Raw genomic sequence first — 20,923 nt, 5'->3', positions numbered from 1 at the left:
GTGACAGTTTGTGGGAAACATCTGGCACGGCATCTGACTGACACATCTCCAGCTACAGAAAGCTGAGAAAAATCAAAGCAGCCACGACAGATAACAAAATGCAGTTTTATGCATCTTAAACCTCATTCTCTTCTCTCAGCCACCAGACCTGAGCCGGGGTAATTCAGCTAGTCAGTGAAGGACAGGCTAAAGATAGCGTGAACTTTGGTTAAAATGTTCCTGCCTGATGAGACGATCCTTGAACCTGGCCATCCAGGTTCCCCTACTTGCACCATCATTGATTTTGTGTATGACCCTGGGCAAGTCATTTTTCTCTCCCTCACCTCAGTTTCTCTCCCTAAAAGAGGGAAATGAGAGAATCCTTTGGTCATGCATGTTGATATCTGCCAGTGCAGCCTAGAAGAGTTAAACGTAATTACAGCCATTCTGGCTCCATTGATGATTGTACGTAACTTTTGGTGATCATCCAACAGCCGAAGGTAAAACAGGACCAGGAGCTGGAGGGTGAAACTTGTTAAGTTCAGCCTGAATGTGTAGAGCATGTTTTTAGGCGATACTGCCTAAAAACATTGCCATTGAACGTTCAACGTTGCCATTGAACCACTGCAACGGCTTACCAGTGACCATGGTAAATTCTCCATGCACAATATCTATGGGCAGTCTGGGAGTTTTTCTGACATTAAAAACAGAGGTTCTAGAGGACTAGAAATGTGTTTTAACATTCAGTTTTCCTTCATCCTACACCTGATGGTATTGCTACTATAAATTAAAGATAATACTGTTATTTGAGGGGAACCAGGGTCTCTGCAGGGCTCCGATGCACGATCCAGTTACTGCGAGTGAACAAGCTACCTCATGTCAGCTGAGATGTGGTAACTCTGCAGGCACTTGCTCCTACAAGCAGTAACAATAGCTCCCTACAGCAACTGTGCGCTATTTCAGTTTTGCTTTCCCCACCACAAGAAGTGCCATTCCACTGCCTTTACAAAAGACAAAGCGTGCACACGGTTATAACAGTTGCCCAGCTCAGCTGGGCTGACAAGCACGAGCTTGTCAAATGGCAGTAACTCGATCAAATGTCTGAGCGCTAATATTGAAACTCCACTGAGAATAAGAAGACCTTTTTGGAGATGTGTTCATTCTTAAGACGTGGTAAAAGTGGATGTGGTTGTACGGCGGTGAAGTTCAAACAGGTAGCCCACAATCTTTTCCACGGGTCTACGTGAAGCTCTGCAGCTTCGTAACCAGTCACTGCTGCTGCTATCCAAAGTCACTGCTTAAAATACTCTCTGCTGTTGGAATACACCAGAACAGCCCTCCTCCCACATCCAGCCCCCATACAGAATGATCTAAATGCGAAAGAAATGACAAAAAGAGTGTTTTTGGAAATAATTAGGTCAATTAGAATGTAACAAGGAGAGTGGTCTAGACATAGACGGCATTTAAATTAGCAACAAACTGCTCCATTTGGGTTCTTCACCTATTTAATCATCAATTCATCTATGCGAATTCCTAGCAAATTAGAGAATTTGCTAATTTAACATACCCTGAAGGTGGTGACTAAATTATGTATCAATGTCACTGATGCCTGCTTTGTCTAAAGCATAAGAGAAACACAGTCAGGATCTTCGGAGAGGGGCTTTGGTGTCACACGCTCTCCAAGGATCACACAAAATGCTGTTTTAGAAAGGTCTGTAAGGTTAAAAAAGTCCCTTTGGTTCTGCATTAGCCAATCTGAATTTCATTTAAACTTTTCTCGCCCCAACCTGAAGCCCATGCGCAAAGCCGCCAGTACAAGAAAGGGAACTGAAATAAATTTCACTCTCAACATGTCCTGTACTCCAAAGTTGCAGGGGACCATTTCTGACGCCAAAGGTAATGAACAATAATCACTTTTGTAAGTGATACAGTATAAGCAGATCTAAAAGTGGGAGATGATACAGGAAACCACAGTGTCCTCTTATATGATATGCTAAGAAACTAATTCTGTGGCTTGTATAGCACTTCTCCCAGGCCGTGCAAGATGCCATCAGTCTCTCCTAGTGGGGCTGACCCTTACCTGGGGTGAAACCGGCCCCTGTGGAAAGCCTGCACAGGAGTTATCCATCACTCAGGTCGCTCCTCTAATTGCAAGTGGCTCATAAAAAAAATCTGTTCTGGCTTTATAATTGATGCCCTGCCAGAAGCCTAAGTGTCCTTCCTCTGGGGCTCAGACGTGATCCTCTCATGTCCTTCTTCAGGACTGACACGGACTTCAGTGGGACTGAAATCAAGCTCTGAAGAAAACAAGTGTACGGTGCGTCTCCGAAAGGGATCTTTGCAGAAAACATGGGCGGGGAGGGAATGGAAGATGAGGAAGTTGGGTGGGGAACATATCTGGGAGGAAAACAAAACTGGAATTTTTGAAAAGCCTGATTTTATGCTGCACAACCTGCATGTTCTACCCTCTTTCCCGTTCGCTTTCATTTTAGACTAGGTAGTTTGAGGAAGCCCTTACTGTGTAGTCAGTAAAAGATTGAGGATTCAATCTTAGGTTCTGCCTAGAGCAAAAAAGATGATATTATTTGTCACACACAGTAGCTCTGCTTAAACATCCCCCAGAAAAAGGCATGCTCCTGTCTGGTGAGACCAGGCTGACGGTCCCAGAGATCCTTTCGGGTATGGTGGATGGAGTGGTACCTCTACAGGTAAGAGGCAGCATCGTTCCAAAGTGAGGTGTGCGTTGGCAGCACACCGTCATCTACAGGGTTTCTGAGAGGTTACGTGGTGACTTGAAAACAGGCCTACCGTCAAAGGGTTCAGATGCTTCTTCAGTGGTATTCAAATGCCTAGAGATATAGGGATGGGTGCAGCCTTGGCAAGATTTTAAAAGCAAGATAAGGAGAAATGAATAATTAGGCATCTGACTGGAGCTGAAAATTCACATCTCTCCTCAGGATTGGTGAACTGCTTTGGCTAAAATAAGATGCAATTTGAATCTTTGCCAGTTGCCTGTATTAAACCGAACCCAAATTTTTTTTTCCCCTTAAGATCAGAGATTGCTTTGTTCAATGTTGGAGCACGTCAGAAATTCTTCTGGGAGCCTTGGAAGTCTAAGTGAGGGGGATGGAGAAGAAGGAGTTACCATATTGCTGCATTTGGCACTGGGTGCAACTGAGTGAATGCTGCCTGCAGGTCTGGGTCTGTGATTCCACAAGGATTTTGATACATTAAAGAGGCTGCATAGATGCAGGTACCCACCTCCGTACCCCTCCACGCCTATTTTAGGACATTTGGCTTGGTCAAATATAGACTCCAAAGAGAGGGTCCCTCTGCTCGCCCCAGGACTGGCTGTTTTCAGAGAGATTTGCCCTTCAGCCCAAGACCTTGCGCAGACACCAGCTTTCTTCCCTAGCCGCTTGCTGGCTTTAAAATGACTTGCTCCCTTCCCAGATGGGCCCGATAATGGCACGGAGCTGGCTGGCCCCAGGCCCTCGGGATTGTAAAAGGCTGCAAGCATCACCGCTGCAGCCCAGAGCAGTGCCAGGAGAGGGGTTACAAGAAAAACTCCCTTTGACTTCAGCAGAAAGTGAGATTATTTGGGCAGTAAATGAATCCAGCAAGTATATGCTAAAGTGGCCAGATCTGAAATTAAAATAAAGGCAATTTTAGCATTCCTTTACTTTACAGTGCCCGATTGAAGAATTTGGTCACATGGCAGGAAAGAAGGTCACTTTTAACAGAAGCTTATTCGTATTTTAAACTGGTCACATGCCTTTTTATTTGTGTCTTCTCTGACGTGAGTCTCCTCTTCCTTCATCTTTATTTACATTGATCTGTTTTCCTATTTTGCTTTGAATTGCAAGCAGACTTTTATCTACTAGCCAGTTTGAAAAGGTGGCAGAGGCATCCCCACTCAACTCCTGTTTGCCCTGTATCCGAGAGGAATGATTTTTCCTAATGAAAGAGCATTATGGCAATCGCATTGACACAATGCATTTTATGCTGACTGGTCAAGATCAATTCTAGAAACAAACTGTAGCACGCAAGTGTTCCTACTCTTCCATTTGTCTCTGCAGTCAGGCACACGTCAAATACATTCCATGTCACGTCCAGGACCAGAACAAAAGGTTTGCATCTAAAACAGTGGGACTCGTAGCTAACATTATCAGAAGTGTTGCATAGTGATGCCACTGTAGCAAAACACAGATTTCTATCGGAGAAACATATATCATGCTCAGAAGGATAGCAGCGTTTGTAAAAGCATGCAGTACGTAACGAGGAGAATTTCATCATGCAGAGCAAGGAGACGTGTTGGCGGCTACAAAGCAATAGATTTAATTCATACCTGAGAATAATTTGATCTTCAGTTTTCCCCTACACTACTTACTATGCCCAGACAGCTTGTATGAGCTATTGACGGGCAGAAATTGTCGGGGAGTTATGGCTTTTTAAGATCTGACTTCCTCAGCAGTTGCAAATGCAAGAGCAGAATGCTGATTAGCTCTAAGATGACATATGCATAAAAAAAAGGACCCCAAGAATATAATAATTCAAGGCTACTTAAAATGAAATGTGTTTTTTGTAAACATTACGCAAATAGTGTTTTGGGGAATCTGAGCCCCGAGCCGAAAGCCAGGCTGAATGCATTTCCAGGGAATATGCAGTTAGTACCTCGACCGTGATAAGATTACAATGAGCATTTTCGACTATTGCTAACTATAACCAGAAATTTGAGCTGTGTGGGTCAACATGGTGACTCAGCAATCCAAGTTACTTCGTCCTGCTGCAGTCAGAGGACTGCAGTTTGGTTTCCAGCACCATGTTTAGGATTTCCAGGGGGAACAGGAGATGAGTCAGGGAATTAGAGCAACCTTGCATTACTTAACTAGTGCTTGTGGCTTGATCAATGGCACTGGGAAGGCTCTGCTGTAGGGAACCCCTGCAACAGTGTCGCAGTGTGCTCGCTGTTACAGAGCGCTGTGGAGGCTGCCGGTGCTGTCAGATGTAGGGGGGGGAAACAGGGGAGAGAAGAAAAAAAATATACGGCCAGCAAATAACGTGAGAATTTACTGTAGCATCACATGGCAGATAATATTTACCCTATTGTGCATGAACTGATACATACTGTATCCCAGCTGTGATGCAGGTAGACACAAAACTTTATATCCCGTGGCTCAAAAATACTGCTATTTTCAAGGTACAGCCAATCCCCAGTAAACTGGAACGCACACAAAACCCTCGACGTTCCTAGAGCAGGAGTGCGTCCTCACCAGTCAGCTGCAACGTCAGGCAGGTAATTAACAAATGGCTGGATAAAATGAGCAAGGTCTTGTTTATCAATCAACATACTATTAATTAGCTCACGTGTCAATTTTAATTGAAGTGATTTGTATTAATAATGGTCGTCTGTGCAAGCTGTATGGCATACCTGCAGGGATCTGTGCTTGCTCCTGGGCTTAACTTTTGGCAGATATGCTAACCTAGGAGATATGCTATCTCCATGATTTCAGAAATAATAATTTTCTGAGAGATAACTAGCTGTGTAACTGATGGCTATTTATTAATACAACCTATACATGGAAAACCATCACCTAACAACTACGTCTGAAATAAAAACAGGATAACAGTGTTATGTAAGAAACTGTCTAGCTGAAGACATGTCATTAAAAAGCTCCAATGACACACATAAAGGGGGTAACATTATTTGCAAATTATAACAATAGCTTTCCACATCTGTTCTCATGAAGAGGGAAAGCCGTGTGGCTGATGGTATTTTATTTAAGCTTTGAATCCGTCCATATTGCTTTACATTTTGCAAAAAATCTATGACTCTCTTCATTTTACCTTTTCTTACTTTGTTAAAGGCAGTGCTGTAGCTCAGGTTACTCTGGGGTTGTCATCATCCCAGGATCAGGTTCAGCCTCTTCTGGAACTGAATCGTCCCATGTGTGCTTTCAGTTTAAAAATGACTCTGTGAGGACAAATATTAGGGCAATCACAGCTGCTTCTGTGCTACTGAACATGATTATTATTTTATCATTTATAGGATTGCCAGAGCTCCCTGGTGCTGTGCGGTGTCCTGGCACCCCAGAAGAGGCAGCGCCTGCCCCAAGGAACCTATAATCAAAAACCAGCGAAGGAGCTGGGGGAAGGGAATTAATCAATGATTGACTTTCTCTGCATTAAATACAGGAGTGTCTGAGGTATGGAGATTAAATGACTTGGCTAGGTTATGCAGAGAGTCTATAAAAGAATTGGGAATTGAAAGTAGCCCTCTTCCATCTAAATGCAGACATGTTGAGTCATCAGTCAATAACAAGACTGATTTCCACGGCAGTAGTGTTTGGAGGCTTTAATCGGGTTTCATGTCCTATTATGCTGGGTACTGTGTAAATATAGAATAACAGATACTCTCTGCAGGCATGTCCTTAAACAGATCCCTGCTGATTTCAGTGGAACTCTACACGTCCAGAAGGGTACCCTGGGGTAGATCTGATTTTCTAAATAGGGATGAGATGCAGTAAGTGGGAGTAAAACCTGCAGGATTTATGGGGAAGAGATTATAAGTAATGGGATCACAGGGGTGCCTGCGTAAGGTATGCAGTGTAGCAACTCTGTTGATCACTTTTTTTTTTTTGGAAGAGGGTAAATGAGCAAGGGAAAATCATAAACTTTTGCAGAAGTCTGGTACCTATATGCTTTGAAGTATCTGAATTGCAATGTTTTCCTGCCCAAAAATAAATCAAAAACACTTAAAACAACTGCAGCAAAGCTCTTTTCCATTTTTTCACATAAATAGTCTTTAGCACAGAGTAACCTCTTTGCTAACTTAAAAGGTGGGATGGTGAAAGATAAATGGAAAATAAAGATGCTATAATGGGAAGAACTGTGAGCACATTTGGAGGACATCTGCTGAGATGTTATCGGTGGCGAAGAAGCCCTGCCCATTTGGTGACATCATTTTCTACAACTTCCAGCGTGTCCTGGCAGGCTCAGGGGCTGCAGCGGGAACGCTGTGCGAGAGCCAGGCTGGATGCGGCAGAAAAATACAGTGGACCTGATTCCCTCCAGGCTGGCAACGAGTACCTGGCCGAGGAGCAGCTAGTTCTCCAGCCGAATGCAGATGACATGGCTGAGGGCAGTGAAGACCGCAAGGCAGGTCAACAGGTTGATTTCTTTCACAGTTGCCTTTATTATTTTAATATTTAGTGTGTATGTTAGACGAGCACCAAGAAGCTCCTGCAGAGACTGTGCTCGGCACTGGACACGGACATGCTGAGGTAGGTCCTGTCCCACGCAGCCCCGAAGGGATGGCCCTGTTACGCACAGGCTCTTAGTGGACCCAGCTTAACACGTGAGCCCTTCTGTTCAAGGCTGGGATGGGACGTTCAGCAGACAGGCAATGTTTGCAGACCCGAGGTCCAAGAAAACCCGTGTTATGTGCTGAGTATGGTGAGGGGTGAGGTGGGGAGGGCAACCAAGCAGGTACTTGTTATATCAGCACACACGCAGGGGTTTTTTAGCCTGAATTTTGCAGTGTTTGTGCATATGCCTGATTCTTCTTCCTAATATCTTCTTAACTTCTGGATACCACCAGCTCATGTGGCATCAACATTTTCAATGCCCGCGTCTACATTAGCATGATTGAATCAGGAGTGTGCTTTTGAAGCAAATCTGCTGATCACGCTGAATTACTGTGCTTCGGTTTGTATCGCGGACCAGTCTGCGAGTGCATGAACTGGGCTCCCTTCCAGTGAACCTAAAGCAGTGACGTCCTCCAGACCAGTTCACGTGAACTCCGGCCACCCCTGGGCATGCAGTCCATGGGACCCCGTTACAGCTAGCCCGAAGCATCCCCACTTCACTGAAACACCTTCTGTGTGGAGACGGGGTCCTCGACACCAACTGAATCACTACAGAAAACCCCTCCTCTAGGGCCACTGCTGCTCATGCAGACCGAGCACATCTCGGCTTGTTGCCCACAGGACACTTCAGGCTGGGGGCAGAGGAAGAGGGTTCAGGCTTGGAGAGGAGCCTTGCCCCTCAAAGCAGGATGGACATAACTCGCTCTGGCCACAGGGTGCAACATCCACAAACCTATCTGTAGGCACAGCTAACAAAACCAGCGCAGATGTAGCCAAAGGCTAGTAAGAGCACTCAGAAGTTTTGTGGCAATAAGAAGTCAGGCAGAAAAGGCGACCTCAGTGATTTCGCTGAGGGCAAGTGGTAGTATGAGCTCAAACCTGATTAGATATCCAAGAACTACAGGAAAGAGATGCTCTAACAGTGGAAAAAAATATATATATTTTAATTTTTTTATATATATATATATATAAAATATATAAATTATTACCAGGGCTCTCCTTTCATAGGACTGCTTCTTGTATTATAAATAAAGCAGGAACTCCTCTGTCCTGTTGCTCCATAAGCCATTGCTTTTTGGTTGGTGTCTGATTGGCATGACTGCAGACACAAGGACGCAGCAGGGCTCTGAAGTAAAGAGAGCACCAAAGATAAGAAGTTATCTTTCCTCTCTTTTCCTGCTTTTATTCATGGTATTGTCATCTCTCTTACCTATGAGGTGTGAATACAAATGAAGACATCTGTATGATGATCATCTGTATGGCCAGAATGATGCTGAAATGGTCACTTCTGCCCTTAAAAGTCTCCAAACTATACAATTTTGAGGAAGTGATTCAAAGGGTAGCAGATTTTCGTGTGCATGCAGATGCCTTTAAAAACGCACTGAAGAAATTAAAACCAATCCCTTCTCTGTATATATTTATATATACAAATAATAAAAAAACCTGCCAGTCCACTGGATAAATGTCATACGTACATCCATTTTAACGGATCTAGGAAGCCCCTGTCACCATGATGCCTAAAATGTTAATAGCTCGATTACAGGTCTTGATCTCAAGGAAATAGTGGACGTCATGAGGAAGACTGACCTGCTCGGCGCTGGCTTACACCTGGAGCTCAATGCAGCCAGAATCAGTGCTCCAAGAACCCATTGCTGTGCCCGTGCCCATGTCCAGCAGTGCAACTGCTGCTCCTTCTGTGTTTCCATGTGGGGATCTGCAGGGGTAATCAACCTCTGACACTGCACCCCAGTAAATATGCCCACACTGCACTTAACTCTGTAATTTTAGGTGAAGAGCATAATCAGTGTTAGATGTGCGAGAGTTGGGAATGCAACAGGAACTTGAAAGTTTTTTACTTTTGTTTTAATACGTATATATAACTTCAGTATTTCAGTCCCAGAGGATTTGCCTTTCTGACTATAGTGAAGATCGTGACGTTTCCTCACACAGATCATTGGAATTTCAGCATTCTCAAGTATCTTCCCAGAACTAAGAACTCATGAAATGTTACTTTATAAGCAAGGGGAAAAAGCAGTGGTTTGAAGCAGACTTCAGTCTCCATGCCTGACTTCAGACTGTGTCTTCTGATGTGTCCCTACAGCACCTAATGGTGCCTGGTCCAGACTGGGACTTGTGGTTATTACTGTAACAACGAAAGCAACTGCAGTGGTGTATGGGACAGAACTGATATATTTGCTATTTTTGTATGTTCTGTATCTAACTAGCACATTTTCTATGCAAACCAATTTGGTTCCTGTTTACATACCAAATTCCCCATAGCATGTTTGCTGCCCCGTATCACAGCTATCGTTATTCCTGGCGAAGAGGACTGTACGACTCTCGCTTCGGAGTTTGTCAAGACCATTTGTGACTCAGCCAGAAAAGCTCTTTGTGGGACTGTGAAGCATGCCTTCTTCCTCCCGCTCCAGCTGGAGAAAGCACACTGCCATCCCAGGGCTGTCCAGCTTTAGCACCCTGGTGACCAGGAACAGAAGCTGGAAACCAAACCTAGGTCTCCTGTCCGACCTCTCCCAGGGTTTTTAGCAAGCTATCAGGAAGAGCTCCCCAAAATGCTTCGGCAAACAGGCATCATTCCGTTCGCTGCTCCTTAGCTGATACTGTCTTGTAGGAAATTCATCGAAGTACAAACAAAATCATACATTTATTTATTCAAACAAAATCACACATTTATTTATTCACTAGATGAATTTCTAAAAAGCAAAATGACAATGTTTCAGTATGACTATATTTGTTATTTTTTCCAGATAGCCTGCTATTGTTTTGCTATTGAGAAACACACCTTCAAACATTGTATTCGTTCAGTTTTAGAAGCACAACCATGTTTATTATATTTGGCACTGCAAAATGCACTTTTAATTTGTATTTTTATTGAACTAGATTTTTGTCTGAGACCAAACCGGAGTTGTTTGTTTAAAAGCTGTTAGTGCCTAGACTGAGATACTAGCTCTGTAATTCTAATAGGATGTCATATAGTCTCTTCCTTTGAGTACAGCCCACCTTTTAAAAAGGGAGGAACAAATTCACTGTTGGCCCATAAAGGTGCTGTCATTACTTGCAATCATGGAACAGAACTTGTTCTACTGGGGGTTAACTCAATAATTTCACTTCATCTTACCGTGCTAGTCTTTCTTTTTATGCCTGACCGGATAAAAAACATTTTTATCCAAAGCTGCATAATTTCAACATTTTAAAATAACTTTAAAAAGTTACATCAAATTATATGTTACCTATATATGTGTTAAAAATGGATGGAAACAGGAGTGCCTGCTCTTCTGGTGTGGTATTGATACACTGTCTGGCAATCAACCATTCTTTGCCACTAACCGCTATGTTCAGTATTTTCAGGTAATATAATACCAAGGAGCAGTTGATGCACCTTATCCTGAAGCACTTAATAAACTAGAGTCAACAGATGTGAAATTTGAGGAAGCGTTCAGGGAAATCTAGGGACTTCCCTGAAAATTAGGGCTTATAGAGTATAATCCCATTGATGATAACTGAGTGATAAAACCCACATTGTTTGCATATATAACAATTCTTGAGTGATTTCATTGTTCTCAGAGAAAAAAAAAAAAAGCCTGCCTTTGTTCATTGTTGATACAAAGTCACTCTTGTTGTTGCAGACCAGGCACTTCCTACTTTACCTGGGTATTTTTATCCACAGTACTTTGCTGTATTTGAGAGATAAGCCCTTACTCCAGACTCTGAATCGCACTTCCCCCTCAAATTTGGGGAATGTCAGATCCAGATCGGGATCCAAACTTTCTAGTTTGGGCCTGTCTTTCATCGTGGTAAATCAACAGTCGGCAAATCTAAACAATCTGTTTGTGTTGAAATGTCTTTTTTTTTTTTAATTGTACTTCCTTTCTAGCAAACAACGGAGGTTTATTTTCTTCTCTTCAGGACAGAAAAGTATGTTTACTGTATGACCTTATTTTTTAAACTGCTGCTTCGTTTGCAGGGGAAGTCCTAATGACCTTGCTTACCACGCAGCCTGGGAGCTTATCAATCAGGACAGGGTTTGGCAGGAAGGCAAGAAAGCTCTCCTACAATCAGATCGATTACCAGAGATCCCCCTGCCTGGACAGGAGTGTCTTACAGCCAGTGAACTCCTGTACTTACACACACTCTTTATTGCTAGGTGTAACTGCAGTCTGAAGGCTCAAAATTAGTTCATAAATGAATTTTCTTCTTGTTTTTGCCAAGTTCTACACATGTGCTCTGAGCTGCCTGCAAGCTTTGCATGCTGATGATTAATTTAATTCAAAATATATCTTTAATGCCTACCTACATTTTAATCTACACTAAATATTCTGAACGTAATGCACAGTAGGTCGAAATTGATCACAAACCCAGATTTTTCCTTTCCATTACCTTTGCATCTTAGAAAGTTCTCACAGCTATTTCATTCTGCGCTGATATCAACAGAAATCTTTCCACTGACTGCAGCAGATGAGGACCTGACCCTAAACTAGGTAATTGGGCCTGTACCACGGGGTCTGCTTATTCCGCTAAGTTGCCCGAATGGTACATTTTTAAAACTGTGCTGAAATATGCCCCAGTAAACCTAAAAGAGAGCCACAGAAAATACCACGCTGGTGCAGCAGCTCTACCAGGAGGAACTGGTCTGTTCTTTGGTAGGAAAGGAGGTCTTGCTCCGTCTCCCTCCACCATGAAGAAGAGCGAAACCTTTCCTCCTCTGTCTCATCGTTGGCTCCTCTAGCACCCTGGTGTACCCAAAATCCAGCGATCCATTTGATGCTCAGGAACCCTCGTGACAGATGTGATTAGACAGACCTAGTTGAAGAAAACGGAAGAAGAAAGTGAATTTCACTAAATATGTACAATCATTCAAATGATGTGGCAGAAAAGCCTCTTATATCACATAGGTTTGCCACCAGTGTAAATGCTGCTTTACTGCTCTAAATGCATTTTATGCACCTTTATGCAGTTAACAGTGCAAACCTGTGGGAAGATGTGTCGCTTTCAAAATTCTAGCTTGCTTCCGATTGCAGAAATGCGATCATCAGTGATCGTATGTTTCTATACAAATCAAATAAATTCTTACAGCGCAGTTAGCATTTATGGCACTGTCAATTAGAAAATAAACAAAATCCCTTAATGACCAAAGAGGGCAAATTTTGATACTGGAAGTGCGGCAAAATAATAAATCTGTCAAAAGTATTTCCACAACATCGTTTCTCAGAGCAGAACGGCCCTTAAAAATCTTACAAAATATTGCTGCCCTGTAAGCAATAATTGAAGTAATTTGTGGTGTTTCGAGCCATTCCTGCTGCGAGAGCAGGACGGCCTGGAGCGCAGCAAGGCGGCGGGGAGAGCAGCTCCGGGCCCACCGCCCCGGCCCCTCGCCACCGCGAGTCCCCGGGCAGTCGCTGGACCTTTCCGCGCCTCGCAGCCCGCCTGCTGTGGAAAGGGGTACTGAAATATCCTCCACGGTACCGGGATACCCAACTATTTAATCAATCAGTATTTTGCGGGCGCAAGGGAAAGCTCCGAGTGCAGGGTAAGCGGACTGGCACCCCATGCTTTCGGGGAAGCTTGCTGGGGGCACCCCACGAGGTTGACGAGGGCCTGGCCCTTCCCAGAGGTTGCAATGCCGGGGGCTGCCCGGGCCGCTGCCCTACGGCGCCGGCGGGCCCCTGCTTTTTGGGGTAAACTGGCCGCGCTCCGAGCAGCAGGCTCCTAACGCTGGCGGCTTCCCGCAGGGCCGAGTCAGGAGAGGCCGCATCACCTCGCGGGCACGGCGTCCCAAGCGCCCGGGTCAAGGGCCGGGGCGGTCCCGGGGGGACGACCCCACCGCCGGGCGGCCCGGGGCCAGGCCGCGCCGGGGGCCCGGAAACGCCGCCCTCGGGGCCTGGGGCCGGCCTGGCGGGTGGGCGGCGGGAGGGCCGGGCCGGGCCGGTGGGCGCTGCCCCGCCGCGCTGAGGGGAGCTCCGAGGGCGGCGAGGCGGGGCCGGGCGGCGAGGCCCCGGCAGCGGCGGCGGACCCCCCCTCTCTCCCCCGCGGGGAGCGGCGCGGCCCCTCGGCATCGGCGGGGCGGGCGGGAAGCAGCGCGGCGGCGGTAGGACCCGGCGGCCGCTCCCCGGAGGATGTGAGCGAGCGCCGCGGAGACGCGGGTGGGACGAGCCCGGCCCCGGCTGCGGGAGCTCGGCCCGGTGGCGCGAGGGGAGGCGGCGGCGGCTGCGGCTGCGGGGGGGGGCTGCTGAGCGAGGCGAGGGGCGGCCTCCCCCTCCCGGCCGGAGGCAGGGCGGCGGCGGGGGCGAGGCGGAGCGGCGGGGAAGGCAGGCCGGCAGCCGGAGCGGGCGTGTGAGCCCCATGGGCCGAGCGCCTGCGAGAGGGGGAGGAGGAGCCGCCCCGCCGCCCGCCGCCCGGGGATGGTGAGGAGGCGGCGGCTGCCGGGAGCCCAGTGAGGCCTTCGCTCGGCACCCGCCGGAGAGCCCGCCTCGCCAGCCTCCCCCTTCCCCCGCTCGCTCGCTGGCTCGCTCCCCCCTTCCCTCCCCTTCCCCTGCCTCCTTCCCCGGCTCCCTTTCCCTGCCGCCGCCACCCTCCCATCACCTCCTCCCCGGGCTCCAGCCATGTAAGTGACCCGCTCCCCCGGCTGGGAAGGGCTGGGGGAAGGAAGCGACGGGGCCGGGGCCTGCTCCGCTCGGTCGCGCCGTGCCCGCCGCATTGTGCGGGGCCGGGAGGGGAAGGGGGGCGGCCGCTGACCCGCCTAGGCCGCGGCGGCGGGCGGGGGGCTGCCCCGCCGCCCCCCCCCCCGTGCACGGCCGGGCTGCGGCCAGGCGGGGTGGGGGGGCAAGGGGGGCGGGCTGCGGGCGGCCCCCGGCCGGCGTCCTGCCGGCGGGCCCGGGGCGGACAGGAAGCTGTTGGCTCCCCCAGGATGCGGGGGATGAGAGGGCGGCGGGGCGGGGGGCTCCCCCGGCGGCCCTCGGGCCTGCCCCCGCCCCGGCCCCCGCGGAGCCGCGGCCCTCCAGTGCCGGCGGGGGCTGGGGCCGCCCAGGACCTGCCCGAGCATCCCCCAGGGAAACGGAGGTGGCGGGGGGGGTATCTTTAAAACTGTGGCAAATAAAGTCGCCAAGTGCCCCCCCCGTTCTCCCACCACACCCGCCCCCATTTTCCTCCCTTGTCTTCTGTAGCCGCGTTGTTCAGCCCAGCTCCGCTTTGCGGACCACTAAGTATTTGCCGACGGGGGTGTGATTATCTCCGTGGGCATTTGGCGTGTGTAGGTGGCTGTGCAGCGTTTGTGGACTTTTTTTTTTTTTTTTTTCCAGTAGTGTTTTGCAGAGCTGTAGGGAGCTGTCTGCAGATGCCCCCCACCCCCCAGGTGAAATTCTGCAGTTGCCAAAATGTTCTTGGAGACTTCTAGGACTTTTGCTTCTGTTTCTTTCTAAAACACATAATTATAATCAAGTATATGAACATGCTGGGAATTTTTATTTATTTACTGATAGTATGCTACTGATGCTAATACTGCTTGCACCTTACTGGTATCCCCCCCCCCCCCCATCCCCTTGGGGAAAGTATTTAACTGTTTTTCTTCTTGCTTTGTTTTCCTACCACCTTTAACATATAAGCAGCAAATCCCTGATTTGCTCTTGTTTGTTTTATTTATACCACAGGAGGGATGTACATTTCAAAATACAGTTATAAAGGGGAGTTACTAACACTTAATTCAGAAGAATATTTGTTTACAGGTAAATAAATTTGACATACTGCATGACTAGTAATTACTTTTATGTAGTAGTTAATTTCCTGATGACAGCCACAACATTTGTCTGAGTTAATAGATTTAAAGACACTGTGGAACTACCTTTGATTTTTTAAATAGGAGGGTTTTTGTTGTGTGCGATGTTTATAGAACTGTTTTTGGTGTGCAGCAGTGGTAAATCAAATTTAAGAATTGATCCAATGTCCGCAAGTAACGTGTAGCTCCAGTGTTCACTTGCCGGCTTATAAAAATGTCCTGTAAGTGATTACATTAAGAATTAAATATGTTCACAACTGACTTGATTTGTTTGGGGACAGAACAAAACTTCTTTTACAAATACTTTAAAATGGAACTTGGTTAAATGCATTTAAAGTTGGTACAGAAGTTCTGAGCAGCACAGTTCTTAAATTATATGAGCATAAACTGTAAAAGGACTTGTTCTTGTTTGGGAACATAAAGAGGATTTTGTCTGGCCTGTGTCTTTGACAGAGAGTATGAAGAAGTCTCTTTTCTGCCGTCAGTCAGTTTTGAAACAGGCAGCTTAGTTTGTCCTATCAAACTATGGTTGTGGTTGCAGCTTGGACAGCTGGGTGTCGTAACTCTGGCCCCTCACCTGAACAATATTAACCTCCTGTCTATTGATCAGCAAAGACATGAGAGCACAAGCATTTCAAATTACAGTTTTGTAAGCCTAGATTAAGCTAACAGGTTGAAAGAGAAGTGGGTGCGGCTTTAGAGATTTTTATTCTCCATTCACCATTTTTCCTATAGCTCTTGGTATCGGAGAAGCCTTTCTGAACCTTGTGATAAGCTGCACGTGCAGCCATGAAATACCAGTTTAGAGGTGGTGTCATTGGACACAGAACACACAGTAGCAAATACTAGTGACCACACCTAACTCGTGGCCCACAATGCGTTTTTGTAAAGTAAGCTGAGATGCTGGAACAACCTGGTCGCTCTAAGCTTTCTTGAAAGCTGTCTGCCCAGATTTGGTAACTGGGTCACGGTGCGAAGCTACTACTGTGTGCTTAGAGGGCCTTGGGCGCGTTGGAACCGCTGCCGCTCCCGCGAAACACCCAAGGCAGGATTTGCATAATGCAGGAGATGTACTTCACTGGTCAAAGGCTGGTGGGGACACCTATCTGTATGCTCCACTTGAAATGCTGGCTGGAGCCCAACTTTGTTGTGTCTGTGCTGTTCAGGTGCAATGGGCTGCCAGCTGTGAGCTTACACTGGGATCTGCTGTGGGAAGAGAGCTTAGATTGCTCATGATATCCTGTGTAATGGGCCCAAACACACCCCCCTCTGCCCCACTCCAGTTCCTGTGTGTCTCCTCTACTCTGGTGATAGTGTCATGTGGCCAAGGTAGGCAAACAGGGGCAGCTGGATCCTTTTTTGCCTGGTCCTGCTGTTGTGCGTTATAAGAACATGTAAGTATGTGTAGCACATTAGGGCTCAGGGTGTCCTGGGAGCATCAGGACTGTGCCACACCAGGGCAGTGGGCAGTGTGATGGGCAAAGTATTAGTCCAGGAGCATGCTTTGTGACCTGCTTTCTGATGTGGGCTAACTAGTACAGTCTAGACACAGTCTGACATGCCAGGTGCAGCAGTAGCAGGACCGAGGTTGGTGGGTCTGATCCTCCTTCAGTCTCTTCCTTATTCTCCTTCATAGACGAGGTAATTAACATAGATGCTTCTGCATCCTGTAAAGCTTAGGTTTCAGCTTCAGTGTTACAGAATAATTCCTTTTCTTCCTGCTCTGCTTTAGGGTGTTGAGTAGAAACAAATATAAAATTTTATCTTGGGAAGAGGGCAAGTAGGACAGATTCATCTCTTGATCTTGTAGAGACAAAAGAAGGTGAGCATAATAAGTGGAAGAGAATGAGAGAAAGAGCTCTGACACGACTCTCCCAAATACGGAAAAGACAGTTCTGCTCCACCTTCTGTTGGATGGGTGGTTTGACTGACTCCTTAAAGCAGGTTTTGCTGCTGCAGTGCTTAGGGAAGTGAGTTATCTCATTATTTATGAAGAAGTTAATAACCTTTAAGGAATTAATATATGCATAAAACCAGCATCACTGTGATATGATGCTGATGTCATGGTATTCATGATTTACTGCACTTCAGCCACATCAGGAATACTTTGGTATTGAAAAAGGTATTGCAGAAATGTGTACTGAAAAACAAGCAAAGGGAAGTCTAAGAGAAAGACGGAGTTGTTTAGCTTTTGACAGTATTCAGTCATGTGCAGACACAGGCTGGAGCAGCCAGGTCATACTTACCTCAGATGCCTTCTGTTCACTGGGAACCATTCCTAGATGGCCATAAATGAGGACTGTAATGATTCCTTTTTTTTTTTTTCCCCCTCTAAGGATTTTATAGAAAGGGAACTTTCTCTGGTTTACGCATCTTCAGCAGTACATTGACCTGTAGTTAACTGGCTCTTCTGTTCCGAGAAATTACTCTTACTTGCTGCCACTGTCTTCAAGAGTGTCTTTTACTAAAATAGATATATTAGGCACAGCTTGAATGTGTATTTTAAAATATACAGATAGAGTGGGTTTGCTTCTGTTGGAGCTGTGTCTATGGGCATCTTGTTGGACAGTGAGAAGGGATTCCCAGCTCTTCATACTGTGAAGAAAAATTAACTTAAGTCCCCCTTTACAAAATAAGCACTCTGGCATATCTGATTGAAGGACGAAGGTGGAGCCCATGCTGCAGGTTGGTGTCAGGGAATGTTTAGTGTTTTCCTACTTCATTGTGCCATGCTACCTGATCTTCTGTGCATGGCTCCTTTACAATACCCACTACCCCCTTCACCACCCCTCTCTCTTTGAAGGAGACGGGCAGGTAAAGACACATAGCTGATAGCAGGGCTGCAGTAGCAGGTGGGGAACGTTTCTTGGGTAGAAGTTGTGGGGAAAAGGCAGTCCAAACTTTTTGGACGCCACAGAGAGTAGAAAAAGTAGTTCCTCTGAACTTTGGATTTCTTTGTTGATCTGCTTTTTTGGGCTGTATTGTCATTCAAATTCAGATTATGAGATGACAGTTTAGCTGATGACAAGCAGGAGGCTGCCAAGTGGTAATCTTGGCAAGCGTTAACCCAGAAAAACCTGGAGTAAGTTAGCTGCAGATTGCAGAATTTTGGACCTTTGTGCTTTTTTCTGTTTTTAATAATAGAATTGTCCTTTCTACAGACTAGTTTGGCTTGTAGCTTCCTTTTTTACACATGGTTACTGAAAAGGATATTGATGGTTCAATGCAGCTAAATTGTTGAATTCAAGATGCAGAGGTAGGTTGCATAGTCCCCGTGTTCTGTTATGGCACAAGGTTAGAAGTGTCAGCTTTCACACCTGGGTGTTGCATTTCCAGACGTAAGCTGTGATAATCTTACGGGTTTTGTTCAACACTTTGCAAGTTGCTTGATGCTTAAATGAAGCCTCTAAATGAGGTCTAGTCTTCTCTTGACATCAACAAGTAAGTCTAGCTCATAGGACTGTTGTGCATGCATTTTTGAAAGGAGAACAAAAGCCTGCCATGTTCGTCAGGTTCTATCCTAATTGCTCTGGAGCTAAAGGAATTTGTTCCAAGGTAACTCTGGAAGCCGTGGGTTATTGGTCTCTATTCTGCAGCATATGGTGTTCTCATATTTATTTATGAAATTAAGGAATTCTTACATGTCTCTTGTTCCAATCTCATTTTTTGTGTATTTTCCCTCCCTCAGGCAAACAACTTATCTGTTTCTTGGAGTTGATAATTATAACCAGTGAGATATGGCAGATTTGTAATTGGTAAAAAAGCCCCAGCTTGTTTCTGGGGAAAAACTAGAAAATAAAGTGTTACTGGAAAAGCTGAGGAATAGTGATAAACAGTGAAGGTTCATAGGCAAAGTGTCAGGGGAGTGACCTCCTTTCTCCCAGTCCATTTCTGCTTGCAGTGATGGAACTTGTTCAAATCTGACCTCCTTGCTTTGAAGGCTGTCTGTTTCAGAGCACTGGTGATGTACGGTACAGAGCCCTCTGTCCCTGCTGAGGTTTCAGTTTTAGATTGGATTCATTTTGACCACCTGTTTCTTCCATCCAGTGCTGTGTCTTAGTGAGTTATGGGGAATTAGTTGCTTTTTAATCTAGTTTCTGATGGATGGCTATCACCTGCATGCTCAGAGATAACTGATGCACGCGTGCATGCAGAGATGGTATATATTTGTTAGGTGGGAATGTGATGTCTCCGTGGTTGGAGAATGACTCCAGTAAAAGCCAGGTTTTTGGCGGTGAGTTACAAATGCTGCTGGGTTCTGTTTTATTAAACTTCTTGGTTATTGCTGGGAATTTGTCACCAATAACATTCTTTGATCACCCAAGTAATACCAAATTGAATGGTGGTATGGACACTTCGGAGAGCACAGAAGTCATTAAAGAAAAACAAACAGAACATTTGTACCGCAAGAAGAAAAATAATCAGATTCAATTTAGAAAAATAATAAAAGCTAATGCATTTGGGAAGAGATTACTTTCATTGAAGGAGAGAAATGCGAAGAACATTTCTGTGGTAGTCAGCCATGAGCTAGACACATTTTCAATAAGATACGGCAATTTTGAGCTACTTCGATAGGAACTTCATCTCATAAAGCAGAGGGGTAAAAATCCTAAGTTGTGCTTAGGTGTAATTCATTGTGAGAAAGACAGCCACAAACTGCGGTGCATTCAGGGAAGAGCAATAAAATTGATCAGGGTGCTATAAGGGCTGATTTAGGATAACAGAAAGGTATGTGAGCTTATCTGAGATTCTTTGTATACCTCTAGGAGAGGTAGGAGTTATAAATATCAAAGATAGAGAAGACACTTTTTGGGGGAGTTGAGGAGATCTGAGTGAGATTAACAGGATGACGCTGAAGCTATGAAGATTTGAAGGAGAGTATTAGCAATTTTTGCTGTTAGGGGTATATCTCTAAGATGCACTGTGTGTTATTTGATAGACTGCTATACACTGAGCTATGAAGAAACCTTCCAGAAGACATTCTGGAAGTCTTTTTACCAGGAAATATTTAAACCTAGACTTTGTGAAATCTCAGAATTTTTATTGTTGTGGAGAGTGAGGTGTTGTTGGAGATATGGAGGTCTACTGGGCAAGGTCTTGCATCCACCTCTAATCCAGACAGTGTCTGGTGATGTTGTGAGTGTATCAATCTGCTCAGTGAAGAAGCAGGACTTTAGCAAGCACGTATTTTGGCACCTGCACCCGCCAAGATATAAAAATCCTTGTGAAGAGCAAGGCCCTCATTTAGGATTTGTAATAATAATAAAAAAACCCCCAAACCAACAACCCAGCAATGAAAGCTACTCCCTGTTGTATCCCTTACTGTACATATGTGACATACTTTAAAATGATGGCGCACTCTTCTTTTGATCCTTTTAGAAATAGCTGAGAAGGAGAAAAACGGAAAAAAAAAACCCCATCCCTTCTGTGGAGCCTTCTGCGGGAGTTCAGGAATTTCAACAGACTGATCTTTTGGCATAAACTGGTTTTTCAAGAGACATTCCTGCCATTATGAATGAAGTAGCAATAGTGAAGGAAGGGTGGCTTCATAAACGAGGTAAGTGTCTCTTCTCTCCAGGACAGCAGATTGGCTTTCTCTCAGGTGGTGATCTGTCCTTTAGCAGCATATCTTCAAATGGTCCGTTATTTTCCCGTTCACCCTAATGGGAAATGGTATATAAGGAGCGTGTGCGACTTTCTGTCAAGTTTGAGAAAACGCACGTATAAGGGGTTTTGTTTGGGTGTGTGCACGTGTGTGCGTTCACCAAAAACTGCATCAACTGCTTTGAAA

General features: G+C 45.8%; 1 protein-coding gene across 3 annotated transcripts in view; it reads left to right on the top strand.

Moving 5' to 3' along the window:
* Positions 1–13,501: 13,501 nt before the first annotated feature.
* The window catches only part of AKT1 (AKT serine/threonine kinase 1), a 74,560-nt gene continuing 67,138 nt past the window's right edge, over positions 13,502–20,923 (top strand). Inside the window, exons 1-3 of one of the 3 annotated variants that reach the window (XM_075503714.1) lie at positions 13,502–13,965; positions 15,008–15,082; positions 20,512–20,689. In XM_075503714.1, the coding sequence (XP_075359829.1) occupies positions 20,644–20,689 (46 nt within the window). In that variant the 5' untranslated portion in view covers positions 13,502–13,965; positions 15,008–15,082; positions 20,512–20,643. The remainder of the gene's footprint in view (positions 13,966–15,007; positions 15,083–20,511; positions 20,690–20,923) is intronic. The other 2 variants (XM_075503713.1, XM_075503715.1) reach the window with 2 other exon arrangements.

The sequence above is a fragment of the Mycteria americana genome, chromosome 5 (assembly GCF_035582795.1).
Source record: "Mycteria americana isolate JAX WOST 10 ecotype Jacksonville Zoo and Gardens chromosome 5, USCA_MyAme_1.0, whole genome shotgun sequence".
Classification (NCBI taxonomy): Eukaryota; Metazoa; Chordata; class Aves; order Ciconiiformes; family Ciconiidae; genus Mycteria; species Mycteria americana.
This window is presented reverse-complemented; position numbering and strand designations above follow the sequence as displayed.